General features: G+C 44.9%; 3 protein-coding genes across 7 annotated transcripts in view; 1 reads left to right on the top strand and 2 right to left on the bottom strand.

The window, feature by feature from the left end:
- The window catches only part of LOC135259259 (protein PHTF2-like), a 56,702-nt gene extending 46,198 nt beyond the window's left edge, over positions 1-10,504 (bottom strand). For 2 of the 4 annotated variants that reach the window (XM_064343410.1, XM_064343411.1), the window contains exon 1: positions 7,552-7,711. The gene's annotated coding sequence lies outside the window, so the exon portion shown is untranslated. Of the gene's footprint in view, positions 1-7,551; positions 7,713-10,365 lie in introns of those variants that run through there. The other 2 variants (XM_064343409.1, XM_064343406.1) reach the window with 2 other exon arrangements.
- tmem60 (transmembrane protein 60) lies at positions 9,752-12,162 on the top strand. 2 transcript variants are annotated; one of them, XM_064343425.1, is made up of 2 exons: positions 9,752-10,052; positions 11,101-12,162. In XM_064343425.1, exon 2 carries the CDS (start codon positions 11,155-11,157, stop codon positions 11,557-11,559), a length of 405 nt encoding a protein of 134 aa, XP_064199495.1. In that variant the 5' UTR covers positions 9,752-10,052; positions 11,101-11,154; the 3' UTR covers positions 11,560-12,162. The 2 variants fall into 2 exon arrangements, with proteins under 2 accessions (XP_064199495.1, XP_064199496.1); XM_064343426.1 differs by lacking the exon at positions 9,752-10,052 and adding an exon at positions 10,509-10,639.
- Positions 12,163-14,566: 2,404 nt separating this feature from the next.
- The window catches only part of LOC135259258 (lysine-specific demethylase RSBN1L-like), a 48,950-nt gene continuing 45,330 nt past the window's right edge, over positions 14,567-18,186 (bottom strand). The window contains exons 6-8 of the mRNA XM_064343405.1: positions 17,652-17,819; positions 16,295-16,403; positions 14,567-15,989 (exon numbers count right to left, since the gene is read on the bottom strand). Coding sequence (XP_064199475.1) covers positions 15,333-15,989; positions 16,295-16,403; positions 17,652-17,819 — 934 coding nt within the window. The 3' untranslated portion in view covers positions 14,567-15,332. The remainder of the gene's footprint in view (positions 15,990-16,294; positions 16,404-17,651; positions 17,820-18,186) is intronic.

Consider the following 18,186-nt stretch of genomic DNA (forward strand, 5'->3'; position numbering starts at 1 on the left):
TCAGTCATGCAAAGCAGCCAAATACAAAGCTTTTGAGCAGGAGGATAATCTGTTACCCATAATGTCGTACACAGCCTCCAAAGTTTGACAAAAAAAAAGTACGCAGATCAGCTCTTCCTCCTAATTACAATTTATCCGCTTGTCCTTCATCTGTGAGCGGAGAATTACATCGCCGGGCAGAGAGGAAATGAACTGCAGCGGCAACTGTGCCATCACGCCGAGGGGATCAGGCGCATCGGGAAAACAAAAACCATTCAAAACAGTGATGGAAGCGCGGCTCCCAGATTGGAAGGGTTTTGTTTATGTCTTCACAAACCTCTCTCTAGTTAAATTACATCCTGATGAGAAAGTCCCAGCTCTCGCAGCTGGACGGCTCAAGCCTCTGTAAAATTCATGGCCCAATTCAACGCGCAGGACCGAGCCCCCTCAACGGCAGCTCTCAGCACCACAGCTGATCCTGATTTCCATGAACACATGGTGCACATACAGCTGAGCACACTATCGCAGGATCCTGAGGGGACCTGAGCCAGCATGTAATTCACTCTCTTTAAAATCTGGCTCCTCATTTAATTATCAAATCAAAATGTAAAACAGGCAGGTATGCCTGAGCGATAATGTATGTACTGGAACGGCACGCTCGTCCATATACAGCAAAGCGTGACAGCATGTGAATACACACTGAGTACAGCATGTGAATACACACTGAGTACAGCATGTGAATGCATACTGAGTACAGCATGTGAATACACACTGAGTACAGCATGTGAATGCACACTGAGTACAGCATGTGAATGCACACTGAGTACAGCATGTGAATGCACACTGAGTACAGCATGTGAATACACACTGAGTACAGCATGTGAATGCACACTGAGTACAGCATGTGAATACACACTGAGTACAGCATGTGAATACACACTGAGTACAGCATGTGAATGCATACTGAGTCAGCATGTAATGCACACTGAGTAAGCATGTGAATACATACTGAGTACAGCATGTGAATGCACACTGAGTACAGCACTGAGTACAGCATGTGAATGCACACTGAGTACAGCATGTGAATGCACACTGAGTGCATAATGTGAATGCACACTGAGTACAGCACTGAGTACAGCATGTGAATGCACACTGAGTACAGCATGTGAATGCACACTGAGTGCATAATGTGAATGCACACTGAGTACAGCATGTGAATGCACACTGAGTGCATAATGGGGGAGACTCTCTTTTCCTTGGTTTGCACTGCACATTGTGCCAAAGCACAGGCGCTGCTAAGTGTGATCTGTCTGAATTCTGAGGTCCTGCTGCCAGCTGTTGCGGAGCGCGGAGCGGGACCGGGGCGGGGGCCTGCTGTAAGACGAACCTGCAATTAGCAGCCAGGCGCAACGCAGCGCAGCGCAGTCAGCACTGCGGTTTCCTCCACAGGCAGCTCTGTGCATACCACAGCAAACCAGAGGCACAGTGAAAATATCGCTTCCACTCGAACACATGTCCGGTTTCAGCGCCCAAAAAAAGACCATGTGTTCCTGTATTCTTCGCTGGTTGCGAAATTTCTGCGTTCCGTTCTGTGATCACTTCATGCCCTCAGCAGAGACAAAGCGTCCTAGTATTATACACGCTAAACCTTATGAGAGTCAAGATGGACCCCGCCGTTTCTTTTTCACTCTACACCACTTTCCCACATTTTCCAGTGTTCTGGGTCCCTAGCAGCTCAACAGCATTCTGCGACCGTGTACATGGAGGCTGCTGTGTGGCTGGGAGAGGACGTGTCCCATGGTCTTAAGTCCTGTGCTGGGCGTGGTCTGCAGCCCCGCAGGGCAGCACGCGATTGGCTCAGTTCTGACCAAGGACTGGTCTTGATTGGGTGCCAGCAGTTTGGCTGTGGCGGCTGCAGCGCCGCTCTGCCGGGGGACACATGCTGAAATGACACAGCGCTAGATGGCGCTAGATGGCGCTGTCCACAGTCGAGGAACGACCTCACAGGAACGGGCACAGGCTTCAAAAGGCAATTGTGCCCATTCCAAACCCGAACTGAATTGGACCAAGTGGGACAAAGCAGAAAGCCCCAGACTTGCCACGAATCCTCAGGCCACCTTCACTGGAATTAGCATTTCCACAGACCCCACAGCAAAGAAAGCTTTCATTCGGAATGGCCGCTAACCAACAGCCCGACCCCACACCACCTCTCCAGAGCGGGCTCGGCCTTACAGCCAAACATCCATCCCAGGGGGGGGAGGGGAAGGCTGTTCAGTTGACTGTTAAAACTCAGTTACACAGTTTCAGGGTTCAGTAAACATTCAAACTTCCTGGTGCTTACACAGTTCATATATAGGCCTAATAGCACATCAAGGCCTGATAATAACTAGGTTTCCACAACTAAACACAGATGAGTACATGTACCACTACACATAGACCGCTTCTCTATTTCCGACAGAGACGGATAACATTTGCATAAAAAGGACGTCCTTTACTTTAAAAGACGCCGGCCGCCAATATATTCCCGAGCGCATTCCAAGCACATCTCAGAAAGGGCTAAATGAAACTCGGCCAAGCGCTGCATTAAAACACACAGGCGCTCACCGGTAAATAATAAGGCTTAATGGACCCTTTGTTTTCAATCACGGGGTGGCTATATTTATATTCAGGGCCCTGTCTCCTTCAGAGTCGCCTGCTTTGAAATAAGAGACCCCCCCCCGCCCCACCCCCTTACCCCTGCCTGACCCCCCCTCCCCCCTGCCCAAACTTCCACTGCAGGTTCTTAAAGCTGCTGACAGTGCGGATCACAGCTTCGGGCCAAACATCAGAGCCAGTGCTACAGTCCTCAGGCCCACAGCCTCCAGCTCAAAGATTCATTTCAGTGCCATTACGTTACATTGCAGGCATTTAGCAGACGCTCTTATCCTGTGAGACTTACACAACTTTTTACGTAGCATTTACATTGCATCCATTTATACAGCTGGACGTACACTGAAGCAATGCAGGTTAAGTACCCTGCTCACGGGTACAACGGCAGTGCTCTACCTGGGAATCGAACCTGTGACCTTCACCGCCCCAGTGCCCATTAGCCTGGAGACCAAACGCTCGCGCAGGCTAAACCCAGCGCAGGTCAGCCAGAGCACCTGCTGTACTGGGCTTCAGGGACGGGCGGACGGGCGAGAGCGCAGCGACAACCAGCAGATAAGCAGCCAGAGATCACAGCTGCAGGGGCCTGGCAGTGCTTACAGCTGGAGAGAAGAGCAGAGAAACACAGAGCGCACACACACACACACACATACACACATATATACATACGCACGCACACGCTCACGCACACACACACACACATATATACATACGCATGCACACGCTCGCACACACACACACACACACATACATATATACATACACACGCACACGCTCGCGCACACACACACACACACATACACACATATATACATACGCATGCACACGCTCGCGCACACACACACACACACACACACGCACGCATACACACACACGCACAGGCACGCACTGTGCCTGCTCCACTGCACAGAGGTCACTTTTCCTGTACTTGTTGCATTCAAAATTAATAGAGGCATTTGTTGAACTCATCTCATTAAACACAATAAATTCTGCATCGCAGAACACTTTCAAGATGTTCTGACGTCCTTCAAGATTTCATTTTTTGTTTTGCCATTGAAGGGCGGACGATATTACGCCAGTTGGTGGGCGGGTGGGTACGGCAACAGGCATATTTTTCGAAGCCGAGGATGAATCAGAAGGCACTGTGCCAGCCTAGCGCTAGCGCTAACGGCGGGTCCCAGCAGCCCCGGGGAGGGGCGCCGCGGTGTCACAGACAGCTGGGCCAGAAGCCTCGCGGCTGACTGAGTCACAGGCGAACCTGTGCCATGTGTGGCTGAGCTCTCCGACTGAGCCTCACAGAGAGAGAAAATTACCTCTGAGCAGAGCTAGCCCACACCCTGCGCACAACCCAGGCCCAATGCCGCGAGCACACAGGGGCTCAACACTGGCAATGTGTGGGACCCCTCAGCTGTAAAGAAAACTACAATTAAAATTTAATGCATTCAATCATTTATTAAATAGATTACATAGTACTGGCCACTGTGGCCTGGCCAGGTTGTGACAGGTTACCAAAAATCTGGCCACTCACCATTCAGACCATTTAGGCTAATGCACGAATTCGCTTTTAGTGTTGCGCTCCGCTGCCAATCGGCCAACTGACTTTCATCAGACCGCCATGGTGTCTGTCCAGAAAAATCTTAGCACAGCAACAAAAATTCAGCCGCAGTCACAAGAGAGCAAAGATGTAGGTAATTCAGTTCTCCAGCTTGTTATCACTTTCCCCGAATGGCAGTAGCCAGGCCACATTCTACAGCTCATAATGAAATGCCTAAACACAGAGGGGGAACTAGAACACAATGCCGCAAGAAGTCAGCTGAATTACAGTGGATCAGAAACAGCTATCATTTTTTATTCTTCAACTATTTCTTAAATGAGCATTTAGCCTATGATCAGACTTTTCAATTAATCAAGTACTGTGGCCAAATAATTCTTTTTTTTTCTTCCTTATCCAGGCGGTACAAATAATAAGATACTCCGGAGGGAAAAATATTTACTTTTCACAGAACATTTAATATTTACAGGACATTTAAACGTTATTACTGAAGCATGACAAAGCATCCCTCTCTTAAGAGTTGACCTTCATGACCCAATCCAGCTTTGCTTTCATCCAGAACATTCAGAGTTATTCTAGTGCAATCTCTGTGAACACAGCCACCATATACAGTTTATCTTGCCATATCGTCTCATGTTGATTTCCATCCCATACATTGTCTATACCTGCTTATTCCTGCTCAGGGTCGCGGGAGGTGCCAGAGGGCATCCCAGCATGCATTGGGTGAGAGGCAAGAATATACCCTGGTCAGTCTGCCTACCTGTCGCAGGGCACGCACACCCTTCACCCACACGCTCATACCTAGGGGCAAACCAGACTCTCCAACGAACCTAACCTGCGTGTCTTTCAAATGAGGGAGCAAACCAGAGTACCTGGAGGAATCCCATGCGAACATAGGGAGAACAACATTGGTTTCCTTTATCTAACAAAATAATCAAATTAAATAATAATACTGATAGTAACAATAATAATCAATCCAGCTCGTCCCACAGTTCAACTGAGTTGAAACCTGACAGTTAAGTGTGACAGGAGGGGAAGAGTGCAGCAACTAAAAAAACCATACCTGATAAAACAAAAAACTCACAACATATTTATCTCTGAGGAAAGGTGTGTGTCTGTGTGCGTGTGTATGTGTGTGCATATTGGGAGGGGGATACGACACCTGCTCCCCAGAATAGAGGAGACACTAATCTGATGGAATATACCCTTTTGAGGTAATAGCCTTTTACATCTTACACAAGAGACAGTCACCTGGAAAAACACCCTAAAATACCTCTACTTCTTGCCTGTAGTGTTCCTCATCTGATTAGCACTACATACAGGAATAGAAACCTTCTTTTGTACCATGCTAGGAACAGACTTGGGCATGACTCCATGACCTTATGCAATTAGGACAGTCTAATATCCATTACCCAACCCATAATACCCAATTCACGATTGCTCAAAAGACAAATATAAAAGGGATATAGCCTAAAACGAACTATACTAATTGGAACATCATACTAGTCAAGGCAAAGGGACACAGATATGCTGTTGAAATAAATTAAGTTGTATATAGGGCTATATAGGTTTTCAATCCCTGCAGCGCACATTGAAGGCCTTTGTGAAGTATACCTCAGTGTCACCCAAAGAAATAAATTGTAATATCTTCAGCATTAATCAAATAAATGTGGGCTATTGGATGCGCCAATAAAAGAAATGGCGCATCTTTCTTGATAATGAGAAAGAACTACTACTGGCAGCAGTGTGCTTTTAAACGAACGCAGGTACTCTTCTGACCATCGGTAGAGATGTCAGCAGAAATATGAAGAATTCTGCATCCCTCATGATGTAGAAGACCGCACTGTCATAAATCTGTGATATAGCAGAGGCAGTGGGTAGAGGTGTAGCAAGCAACTTGCAGTATGATAATATGTAGGATGAATCCAGTTTATCGATTGTGCTCATACACGTTATCGGAATCAGCGGTGAAACCGCTCTGTTGGGGGGGAGGGGCGGTTATAATATTTTATATGCCACCAACAGATGGAACCCAAAAACAGAAGAGTGAAGACAACAGGAAGCGACTGCTTTTGGTACAGGGGTGGGGGTAGGCTTATCGGCCCTGAACAAAAGCAGGGGTAAGGCGAAGAACTGCAGGGGAGAGCGCGTCACAATTAAGTTATTGTAACCATGCAATCCCTTTCGTTTCATAAACACAAACCAGGCGGCTCAACGCGCACACTGGTTATTATTAAAACTGAACAAGGTAAATTAAGTCATAAACACAATAGCATTACAGCTGAGAAGCCACAGTAGTTGTCAGGTAGCGACAACCTTCGCGTTTCCTACCCAGCATGAGGAGTGCAATTGATTCGCTATCAGTTATTTGCCTTTTTGTAACTTAAACTAGCTAACGAAGTGGAGCCGATCAATGAAGTTCCTAGCTGATATCGCTGACGGTATGCCACAATAACCATCAGCACATCCTCTCTAGAGACTCTCAGCTGAAAGAGGAGGACCCAAAATATTACACTTAAGTATTTACTTAACTTGGAGGAATTGGCTACGTAGAAATTGCGAAACACAACAAAATTGAAAGCATGCGTTGACATTAACGAGGAATTAACGGAATTAGCACTTAAATGATCATTCATAATAGCTATTAATAAATGTATATATTCTTTTACTGGGTTGAAAGTCAGCAGCGGCGAAGTCTACAATACATTCCCCCCCCCCTTACAATGAGTTTCTTACAAACTAATTACGATCGGATATATCCAACTAACTCAGATACAGTATGATTCGGCATTGACTGATATCATTAGCGCAAGGGCATAAATGTAACTTAATACTACTACTAACGCTAACAATAGCTGACGTTTCTGCTCTTAAGCCAAAACAGACCATGTGCCCAGTGACAAACATCTGTGTTGCTATAACGTTCGCTAACAACAAACTATGAAATGACAACTGATGGCCAACACCGTGATAACAATAGCTTATTATCCCTTTTCCAATTAGTATAGCTAGCCAGCTAACGTTAAATTCGAAGAGGCGATGTAATGTTAGCTGGCTAACGGTCTTGTGCAAATCTGTGCGTTCTATCTTGTTTTCTCACTCGGTAGCGACTTCATAGAATCCACTTCTGTCTAATTGTTAGCTAATCAATTTAACTGCCAGCTGTGGTCGGCTAAATAGCCAGCTGGTTATCTGATTTATCCACAAACACACATTTGCTAACGTTACTCGCTCACACTGTTAGCTAACGTTAGCTCAGCGACGAAAATCTTAAACCCCGCTTTGATTAGCTAGCTGGCAATGAATGTGGGTACTGGGTAGCTAACTAGATAGCTAAATTAACAAGCGAAAAATAATGTTGGGCACTTAACTACCTTTGTGTGTGTCCGGCAGTACTGGCTTCACGTCGGCATCCAGGCAGTTGATGTGTTTGATGGTGATATTGGATATACTCGTTTTTTAATCTGACAGTAATACTGACATGCACGCATATCAGTCAGTGCAATTTTTTCTTTCACTGACCTCCAATCCGTTTACTGTATAAATACTAGCACACGTCCCGCTTCTTGCCGTCATAGACAGAATACATGCGCACTTAAATTTTTGCTGGTAATCGCTTTATTTTGTGGTTAGGATGTTCTTTGGTATGTGGGGGGGCAAGAAACTCGCTCAGGTATTGTACACACATTTGTATAATAGAACAATGTTTTATTTACTGAGAACCTTTTTTGTCAAGAGTGATTAAAAATGTGTTTCAAATGCTTCAAATAATGTGAATGTACTTTATTAAAACTATAACCTATGCTAAATTGTAATTAATGTGTACTAATGAATATTGAATAATTTATCTGTATTTTTATCATGAAAGAGTTCAATCGAAGTTCCTGTTTCAAACATGTCATAATCTATTTGAGAAAACTGAAGGAGACCCTCACATTTCCCTTCATTCCTAAATTATATTCTAATATCCAGAACACTGGCAGTGCCTCGTGTTATTCCATCAATAAATATCTTATTTATATTTTATCATTAATTGTAAATATTCTGATTACATTCTCACCTCTTCCATAATTCCGATCTACAATATTCATTACTTTTCTGCGAATCATCTGCCAGATCCAGAGCAGTGACAGGTTTGGTTTTTACACATCGGACACATCTCGTCTTTACCGCTAATGTACTTATTCAAAGTTGCCCACAATAAATGCTATTCTGGCCTCTACTGGTTGCACGTGGGAACTACACGAACACACGCACGGCTCTCGGCTACGGGCACCTTGGCTTGCAACAGCATTAGTGTGACATTGAATACATTGAAAATGGCCCGCTACAAAAATAACCACGTTATCTTTGTAGAACTTAATTCCTGGCACAGACCCCACTGCTCTTTTCCAAGGGCCTACGGAACAAACTGCACAAAACTAGCGCTATAAATAACTGCGCATGAGTTTATAACAAAAGCCTCAACGTGAAACACGGTTCTGTAAATGCACTCCTTACGCCAGGGGTGCTCACACTTTTTCAGCATGCGAGCTACTTATAAAATGACCAAGTCAAAATGATCTACCCACTACAAAAATGCAAAACATATATTTATTTACAAATATTTGACTAACGTTAGGTTCACTTAAATTAGAGTGCCTTTAGATTATTTCTGGTTATCAGAATATCAGATATTCATTTAGCTAGCTAGCTAACGTTAGCTAGCTAGGAGGTTTGCTTTCATAAGGCAATGTTATCGATAACGTTAGCTTGCTAGTTTGCTTTTATGAGGACGTTATAGTTGTGCTTTTATCTTAACTTGGCTAGCTAGATAGCAAAAATTATAATTGGATATAAGTCAACGTCCTTACCTTAGCCATCTATCGATACTTGATATACTACTAAGCTAGCTAGCTTGTGAAAATTCAGTCTCCCAAAGAGAGCGCGTAGCATGGGGGTAGCTATGGTAACGGGGCACGGTCTGTCAATCATAGCTAACTGACAGTTCTCATTACCACGTCCAGACGGTTCGGGTGAATTTTTATAGTGGGAAATTTAGGCTTAGAAAAATACGTTTTAAAGTACATTGAAATGACTGAAGAATAAAAAAAATTATGCACATTTGTTTTGTTGTTGCCTAAAGACAACTGGGAAGTGTCACGTTCAACCACCATGGTACTCATGCGATCTACCAATACTACCTTTGCGATCGACTGGTAGATCGCGATCGACGTATTGAGCACCCCTGCCTTACGCGATACAACAAAGTACATAAATCCTTTTTAAAAATTCAACCTGAATTTCAATTGCTAATCCAGTCAATATCATACTAAGCGCAAATTGATATATGCATATTGTATAAGTGTATTTCATATAGGCCTAGGCAAGCCAGTGAATGTCATGAGGAGATTGAAATTTTTTTTCACAAATACGTAATCACACAAAGGAATTGTTGGTAGTATGTAAGTGGACGTACAGGAATGTAGTTTTTAAATCAGACCTTAAATGATACAGAAAGAAGAGCCATTTTAAACGTGTACAAATATTATGTATTGTACGGTAAAAACCTTTGTCACCGGAAAGGATATCCATTTTATTTCTTCAAATCAGAATGCAGTATATAATAATTGACAGTGGTTTAATCCAGTGGTTTATTCCAAGCAGCTAACGAAAATACTGTAATAACCAATAGAAATCAACAATAGGATTTTTCGTGGGTTTCTGTAGTGGGCAGGGTATCAGGAAGAGAAATCTAAGGAAAATGGTCCGTAAAAAGCTCTTTCGCGATCATTTTTAAAGAAAAGGCATGGTTTACTGGGTAGAATCAAACGTCAGTTGTGCTTGAAGTACAGAAATTTCAGGAAAAGTTAAGCTGTAAGGACATCCAAGTGACGTAAGTAATTTAAGATTGTATTTAGCTAGCTAGCTAACGTTAACTAGATATCTTTGTAGTACCACCAGGTTTACTGACCAGCCAGGATAACATGATGGCCAATAGGACGTGTCAAAATATTTTGTTTTATATCTATGTCTGGAATAAAAATGAAACGGCGAATTAATTTAGGAAACGAACGAAACGTTAACTCGTGATATTCGTGTTTAAATGGGTACCATGTCAATTTAGCAGTAGCTAGGTTAACTAGCGGGTACATTAGCTAGCTCGCAGATAACTATCTAGTTAGCGAGGATGCCAGATGTTCACTTACCTTGTTAATGTAATTACCCAATAGGCATTTTATCTTGAATGTAACGAATGTAGAATTAATTGAACTTCGCACAAAATCAAAACGAGCTTCCAGGCCTGCTTCCTGTTTACACGCATTCACAAGTTTGCTTGTTAGCAGGGTAGCTAGGCTAACTGGGCAGTTTGCTACATTCACTACAGGTGCAACGTTATGTTTCAGCTAAAATAGCTGGCTATTTTGGTAACTTATTGGGAATATTTGCAAGCTGGTTTCGGTTTTGTACTTTTATCCAAAGGCAAGCTTACTATTCAGGATGCTACTACTAACGTTAGATTGGTAGATGGCTAGCTATTGATTATGACCAAGTCATCAGGACGTGGTCATACCCCTTTATATAACTGTTCTAATTTAACCTGTCATTTTCATATTTCATGTGCTTATCCGTTGTAGGTGGATTGAGCTTTAATATATCTGGAACATATTTCCGCAAGTTGCTTAATTAAGTTGCTATTTATTGGCATTTGCTTAATGTTAAAGTTCATATGGCCACAAGCCTGTAAATTTAGCATTGTTGGTCACGTCACCAGTCAGTCCTACAATGTACGTCAGCTTTATGAATTGGGACTCAAGTAAGAGGCTTCACTGTCAGGCTTCGCTGTCAGCATAAGTCTAATAGTGCTTGCATGCCTATGCACAAAGAAATGACACTTAGCCTGAAGTTAAAATGCTAACGAATGTCCCTTGCTCCAACCCCAGGGCTGGCCGCACTCTATTCTGCAGGGGCACGAGGGTTCCTGCAAGTCATTTTAAATGAGAATGTCCCTAGCACAGAGAGTACTGCTTACATGGATCTTCACCCTGTTCTTCCTCATTATGCTGGTGCTGAAGCTGGATGAGAAGGTCCACTGGAACTGGTTCCTCATCTTCCTCCCTGTCTGGATCTTCGACGCCATCCTCCTCCTCATGCTCGTGGTGAAAATGGCCGGGCGCTGCAAGCCGGGCTACGACCCGCGCAACGGCTCTCAGGACTTGCGAAAGAAGGCCTGGTACCTGGTGGCCATGCTGCTGAAGCTGGCCTTCTGCCTCACGCTGTGTGCCAGGCTGGAGCAGCTCACGGAGATCAAGTTGACCATCGTCTGCATCCCCCTCTGGGCCCTCCTGATAGGAGCCATGGCGGAGCTGGGTTATAACATCTTCCCAGACAGGAGAGACTGATTGCTTCCGTGTTCTGGGAGGAAGATTGATGCAGCGCTTTTTGTCAGTGACCCCTCCGTAATCTCCCACTCTCCACCCCTGGCATTCCCCATTCTCGAGACCTAGAACACACTTCCTTCCCGGGTCTAGGGAACGCAGCTCGTGCTAGCAGCTTGGCCGGCTTGGGAGCTAAAAAAAAGGGAACTGGAGAGCTGGGCTTTCCCCTACCCGGGATGCTTGTGGAGCCTGTTGGGTTTCCGGTGAGCTTTTGGTCCTATAAATTGGATAAAGCCATGACTGTTTGGCAGGGAGTGGGTTTTGAAAGGAAAAGAAAAAAACTGGCTGTCTTCAGCATTTCCATTTTGTACCGTTTACTTTGTGCAGTGCTTACCGAGACCGCCATTTTTCCTGGAACCAGTCGTCCGTCATTCTTGTTGGAAGGCATGCCTCTCCCAAGCTGGCCGTCCCTCCTCTGCCACTTGGGACCCTGATTATTAAAATCATGTCCTCTTTCATTTTGGAATTTATGAATGCAACAATCATTTGCATCTTTGAAGAGAGTATTTTGAAAGAAATGCATAATCTTGTTATGTGTCGTCTGTGAATAAAAATTGGTGTCCGGATTGTCCTAGAAAGTTTCAGATTTTGTTTCGGTGCACTGTTTGTATTCTTCCTTGGCTGCTCACATGCAGATGGTTATGCCCGTCCTATGGTGTGTCAGTAGGTGGCAGCATTAATCACATATGGACTCTGTTTATCTTGGGTGCTCCCTTAAGTTTTTTTTTTTTTAGAAAATCATTTAACAGAAATGTTTTGTCTCGTCATGGGGGAATGCAAAGTGGAAATACCACCCATCTGAAATGTCACAAGTCTGCTGAATTCATAGCTCCAGTCTACAGTAATTTAAGTAACTTTTTCTGAACTACTGTGTTGCACAAATATTAGTACCCATTTCTCCAGCATTTTAACTAATCATACTCGGACAAGTACGAACACAGGCTTAAGGCTTCATTATTTTTCTTAAAATTTTAAAGGATGAAGAGACAATTATTGGCAGGCCATTACCATACGGAATGTTCAATTTAAAAACCCTTTTGCTTTTGACTTCAGCCAAATGCATTAATAGCAAGGTATACGTGCTGGCAAAGTGGCACCCTCAAAAGTTGTATAAAACCGCAGCTGGAGAATAAAATCTGCACGGTTTTCATCTTGCGTTCCCAAAAAAGGCAACTTGCACATCATGCTGTGAGCCCACAAATTTCTACTTGACAGCTAGATCTGAGAAACAGCAGAGCAGACATCTGCCTGTGTGGATGTGTGAGAGTATTGCACCATTTTCCATATGGGTTGATTTTATAAGAAACATTCACCATCATTGTCGTGGTAACTCCAACCTGCAGCAGTCACTAGAAGCTTTAAGAGATCACGCTGATCAAGGTCTCAAAGCTCATATTTTTCCGAGCTAATTTTTGTCCTCCCCTCCCCTCTTCCGACATTCCATCACAGAGAAGGCAAGCCAAAACCATGTCCCCTCTTCCACCGCTGCCAGAACTACACACCCTTGCACTTGGCTGGGTTTCAGTTCCTCTCACACAAAAGCTAACGGAGCCCTGAGGCCAGTTTTTAAGAGACATTCCAACAGGCCACCCAGACAATTTTACTGCACAGACCAGAGACTAGTTTACAGGGCTAAAACATGTTCCATCAAAGACACACAATATATATATTTTATGTCCAATCCATGGATTCCTAGCCGACACCAAAGGCCTAAAGAAAACCAGGGAGATGCTCAGCCCTGTAACACTAATAAAATATTTTCACTGTTGTGCAGTTTTAAAGCATGAAACTTACTGCAGACTACTGAACGGTCACTTCAAAGGAATCCTCTGGAATACACTGGCAGAAAACAGCAAAGCTTGGGGATCTGAAATTCCCAGTCTACACAGCTGCCCAAGCTTTCCAGGAAGCCCTCGACCAAGAGAGCACGTTGCATCATCAGTCTGGAACACTTAAAAGGTTTCTATGGTTATGCCAACACAGACGCGGTTTTAGTATTCTTGTCTGAAAGCTTTTGTTCAGCCAATAGCCCGAACAAACAGGGCTGAAACTGGCAAAATGTATAATGCAATTGGTGGCGCTTTCTCACTTGCATAAGCACACACAGCCTTCAAAGTGTTAGGGGATCAGGATGGGCATCCTCAAGGTGGCTCAAGCAGTTGTGTTCAGACACAGACCGCCCCTCCCCCCCCCAACCGTGGGTACGGTCGACCTTAAACCGCGAAACGGCACCGGCAGTCGTCGCCGCAGCGACGGGGCTGTGGCGCGCCGCGGCAGAACTGCTGAGCTCATCTGCACTGCGCGAGCGCGTGGGCGTCTTACATAATGCAGAGCGCAGCGCTGAAACCGCTCCTGCACAGCCTGCACAGCGCAGCCCTTCACAGCACGCACGCAGAGCCCCAGCCCTTATGAGACGCGTCCCATTTACCAGCGCGCCTGAGTCGCTCTGCACAGCCTAATGTGGACTTTCAGCAAGGGGCGGGGATACAACAGCCCTTTACACGGATACGGATTTAATACCAACCCCATAAACATTCTGATAACCTTTGAGAACAAGACTTCAGCATGTGTCTGTCTTACTGCAAGTTCGTATGGAGAAATAAACGGTGGACTTGAGAGTGGTTATATATGGCATAACAGAGCTTTGGTCAGACTGTATACAGATGCATTTTTGCATTTTCATTCAGCCCTGAACATAACGGACATTCAGGAAACGTCCTCATTTCATTTTAAACATTTCGTTTTGGAGCTTTGAAAAGCCGCAGAAATAAGCAACAATTTGAATGAAATCAAGCTAATCAAATTACACAGGCCTTTTTTCAAAGGTTAGTAAGAAGACAATTTCGAAAACCACTGCATGAAACGTAGTGGTGGGTTTAGTGCTTAATTATTATTTTTAAGTGACCAGTTACTAGAAACCAATAACTTCCAAGACAACCATCTAGATTAGAGCTACAAATTATGAAGCGACTTCTGTGTTGATCCTATGCCTTTAATTCATCATTTATCTTCAAACATAGTTGTCGTAGTTCTACACAGAGTAACCATTTGCTTTCTGTCATGATCATGGAAGAGCTTCCTCAGGCCAGGGGACCTACCTTTCCGTGAGCCTCGCGGTCTTACTGTAAGTACTTGATTGTTCAGTGTAGCCCTTGTTTAAACAACGACGTTCCAATATCGTGAACCTTTATTAAGAGGTTCTTATTTAAGTATAAATCACACTACAAGTTTAAAAAAAAAAGTTATTTACACTACAGTGCTGACATTTAAAATGGAACAAAAAAAAAATTGATATAAATAAGCTCTATGGAAAAAGCCCGGAGTCATTAAAAGAATTCTGTCTCATCTTACAAAAAATATATATGTTCATGTCAGCTCTAATACATCTATAACCTACAACTTAAAAATATATTATTTAAGGACCTGTTTATTTCAAACCTGCAGGGTAACAGTGCAGCTGGCCCTAAGTGCTTTGATAATTCACAGTTACGGACAGGCACTGAGGAATGTTACAAGCTACATTTGCTATGTATTCATTCGGTAACAGAGTAGAGCGCAAGCCGCAAGCTTGCCCCACAGAGCTTACATTATCCATATAGTACATCACACTTTTTTTCTTTTATATATATATATATATATATATATATATATATATATATATATATATATATATATATATATCGTAAAAACAAAAACAAAAAAAGAACAAAAAGCCATTTAAAAACAGTATGTACAAATCAGTATAAAAAGTCTTTGTGCTGCTCATGCAGGGGGGGCTTTATTGGGTGGGGCGGCCGAGTGTCCTGGGGGGCGACCGGGGCCTTTGGGTACAGCGTGTCCTTCGCTCTCTCGCCCTGGGGCAGCGGGGCCTGTGTCCGGGTGTCGGCCGGCCCGGCGCCAGGCTTGGCTGGAGTGGTTGGACATTCCGGGTGGTGGTGGTGGTGCGGTTTGGGCCTGCTCTCCTGCGGGAGGGCGGGGGCCGGGGGGGGCGCGGAGCCCTGCTCCGGGGGCGCGGCTCCGGGTTCCCCTTTGATTTCCGGGAGGGGGAGGGGGATGGGAGTGTCTCGGGGGGCGTGGGGTTCCGCGGGGGTCGGCACGGGAACGGGAGCGGGGGCGGTTGGATCCGGGTGGTCTTCGGGTTCCTGCTTGACGGACGCCGCCGCCGTCGTCGATGGCGACGGGGCGGTCCCGGGGTCCTCCTCCGCCTCCTCCTGGTGGTACTGTCTCAAGCGGATGTGCCAGGCCAGGCTGCAGACGGACGACACGGTCTTGAACTGGTGCACCACGTTGCGCGGGATGTAGTAGATGTCGTTGTCGTACAGCTGGATGCGGGCGTAGCGGATTCCTTCCCGCCGCAGCTGGTTCAGCTTGGCGTCGTCCACCCACTGCACGCACTGCGGGGGGGAGGGAAGACCGTCAACACCACTATTTGTCATTTATTATCACTACAAATAAGCTCACCCACATCAGATACTTAGTCATGATTTATGCACTTAACACATTATTACTGTAAAGTAACACAACAACAGACTGAGTAATGACACACTGCAGTTGTACAAAAAAAAACCCACGGCCCTATTTGAGCACTCTTCAGATTACGGGATCAGTTATCTCAAAGGAAGCGTTCCTCTGAGCAGCCGGGGTGCACCAGCTGTGGTCGGCCAGCAGGTGTCAGTGTTGCAGGGGTACAGATGCTCACCTGGGACAGGGGCGGCTCATACAGGTCCAGCTGTAGCCTCTGCACCACCTCCGAGAAGTCTCCGGCGTGAAAGCAGATCACATCTTTGGTTATCCGAGGGGGATCTCCACTAGAAGAGGACATTCAAACGGATCAGAAAGGCAGATTTGTGGATTTCCAAGCAGCCATTTCATCTCATTTTAGGACCTTAAGAGCTCCACAGGAAAAATAAGGCTTGAAATGCCATGCTAGCATTTTAGTTATAAAAATCATATGAACATATTCTCCCACTACAGTGTGCATTCATGACACTCAGAGGTTTTTGGAGTAGTGAGAATGTGTACTATATGAACAACCTCTACAATCTCCAACTCGCATATTAAATAAACAACTAATTCAAAATGTGATAATGCTGCCAATGATTTTAATGGTTTTCCTATTCACTTAGCTTCACTTACTTGTTAGGCTACTGGTTTGGCTGCTCACTTATCTACTAGCGGGACTATTAGTTTGGCTATTGATTTTGCTACTCGCTAAGCTATTTGTTTTGCTATTGGTTTAAATATGTGCTTTGCTAATAGTCTAGCTATTCACTTAGCTATTGGATTTACAAATAGTATCGTGAATGGTTTAGCCATGTGCTTTGCCAATGGTTTGGCTACTCACTTAGCTACTAGTTTGGCTATTGGTGTCACTGTGCTATGCTCATGGTTAAACTATTCGCTTAGCCATAGGATTTACAAATAATTAGCAAAACACATAGCCAAACCATTAGCAAAGCACACAGCTAAACCACTCACAACAGCATTTATAACTCCAATGGCTAAGCAAGTAGCCGAGCAATTAGCAAAGCAGTGAAACCAATAGCCAAACTAATAACTAAGCAAGCACCAAAGCGAATAGCCAAACATGTAGCTAAGCAAGTAGCCAAACCATTAGCACAGCAAAAAGCTATACCATTCGTAAATCCAATAGCTAAGTGAGTACCATTAGCAAAGCACAGTCTAACCAATAACCAAACAAGTAGATAAGCGAGTAGCCAAACAAGTGCGTGCGTGTGTGCGTGTGTGTGTGTGTTTGAGAGACAGAGTGCGACTGAGTGTGTGTGTGTGTGTTTGAGAGACAGAGTGCGACTGAGTGTGTGTGTGTGTTTGAGAGACAGAGTGCGACTGAGTGCGTGCGTGCGTGTGTGTGCGCATGTGTGTGTTTGAGAGACAGAGTGCGACTGAGTGTGTGCGCATGTGTGTGTTTGAGAGACAGAGTGCGACTGAGTGTGCGCGTGCGTGTGTGTGCGCGTGTGTGTTTGAGAGACAGAGTGCGACTGAGTGAGTGCGACTGAGTGAGTGCACGTGCGCGCGCGCGTGTGAGACAGACCCACCATTCTCCGCAGTGCACTGCCTTTAGCACCCCCACGGCCGCAGTGGTCTGCCGCTCGAAGCCCTGGCCGATGTGGTCGGCGTGGGCCCGCGTCCGGTCCTCAAATAGCATCTCACGGGGTTCGCTGGCCCGAGGTAGGTACTGCAGGTTTTTAATTTCATTGGTAGACCTGAGGACGAAGAGGGCAACGTTCAGCCATCAGCTCCTATTACACAGCTTTCATTCTTTAACAGATAAGGGATAAAGCTCAGAGCTCCCCGGTGACATGTCCAGGTGTAATGCTTCTAACTGTAATGAAATGCGCCCGACAGGGTTATGAATAATTGGGCGGAGATGCCCAGAAGGGAGGTATCCCCTATCTGACTGTGCAAGAGCGACCTCTCTGGTCAGCGGAGGAACTGCGCTCTGTCAGGAATGAAACTCAACTGCTCACACTAATGCGTGCTCTTCTCACAGTGACGGGATTAACCGTTGTTCCATTTTACTACTTCATTACCGATACATCTGCTACAAAAAAAAAAGCATGAATGAGAATT

The sequence above is a fragment of the Anguilla rostrata genome, chromosome 7 (assembly GCF_018555375.3).
Source record: "Anguilla rostrata isolate EN2019 chromosome 7, ASM1855537v3, whole genome shotgun sequence".
Classification (NCBI taxonomy): domain Eukaryota; kingdom Metazoa; phylum Chordata; class Actinopteri; order Anguilliformes; family Anguillidae; genus Anguilla; species Anguilla rostrata.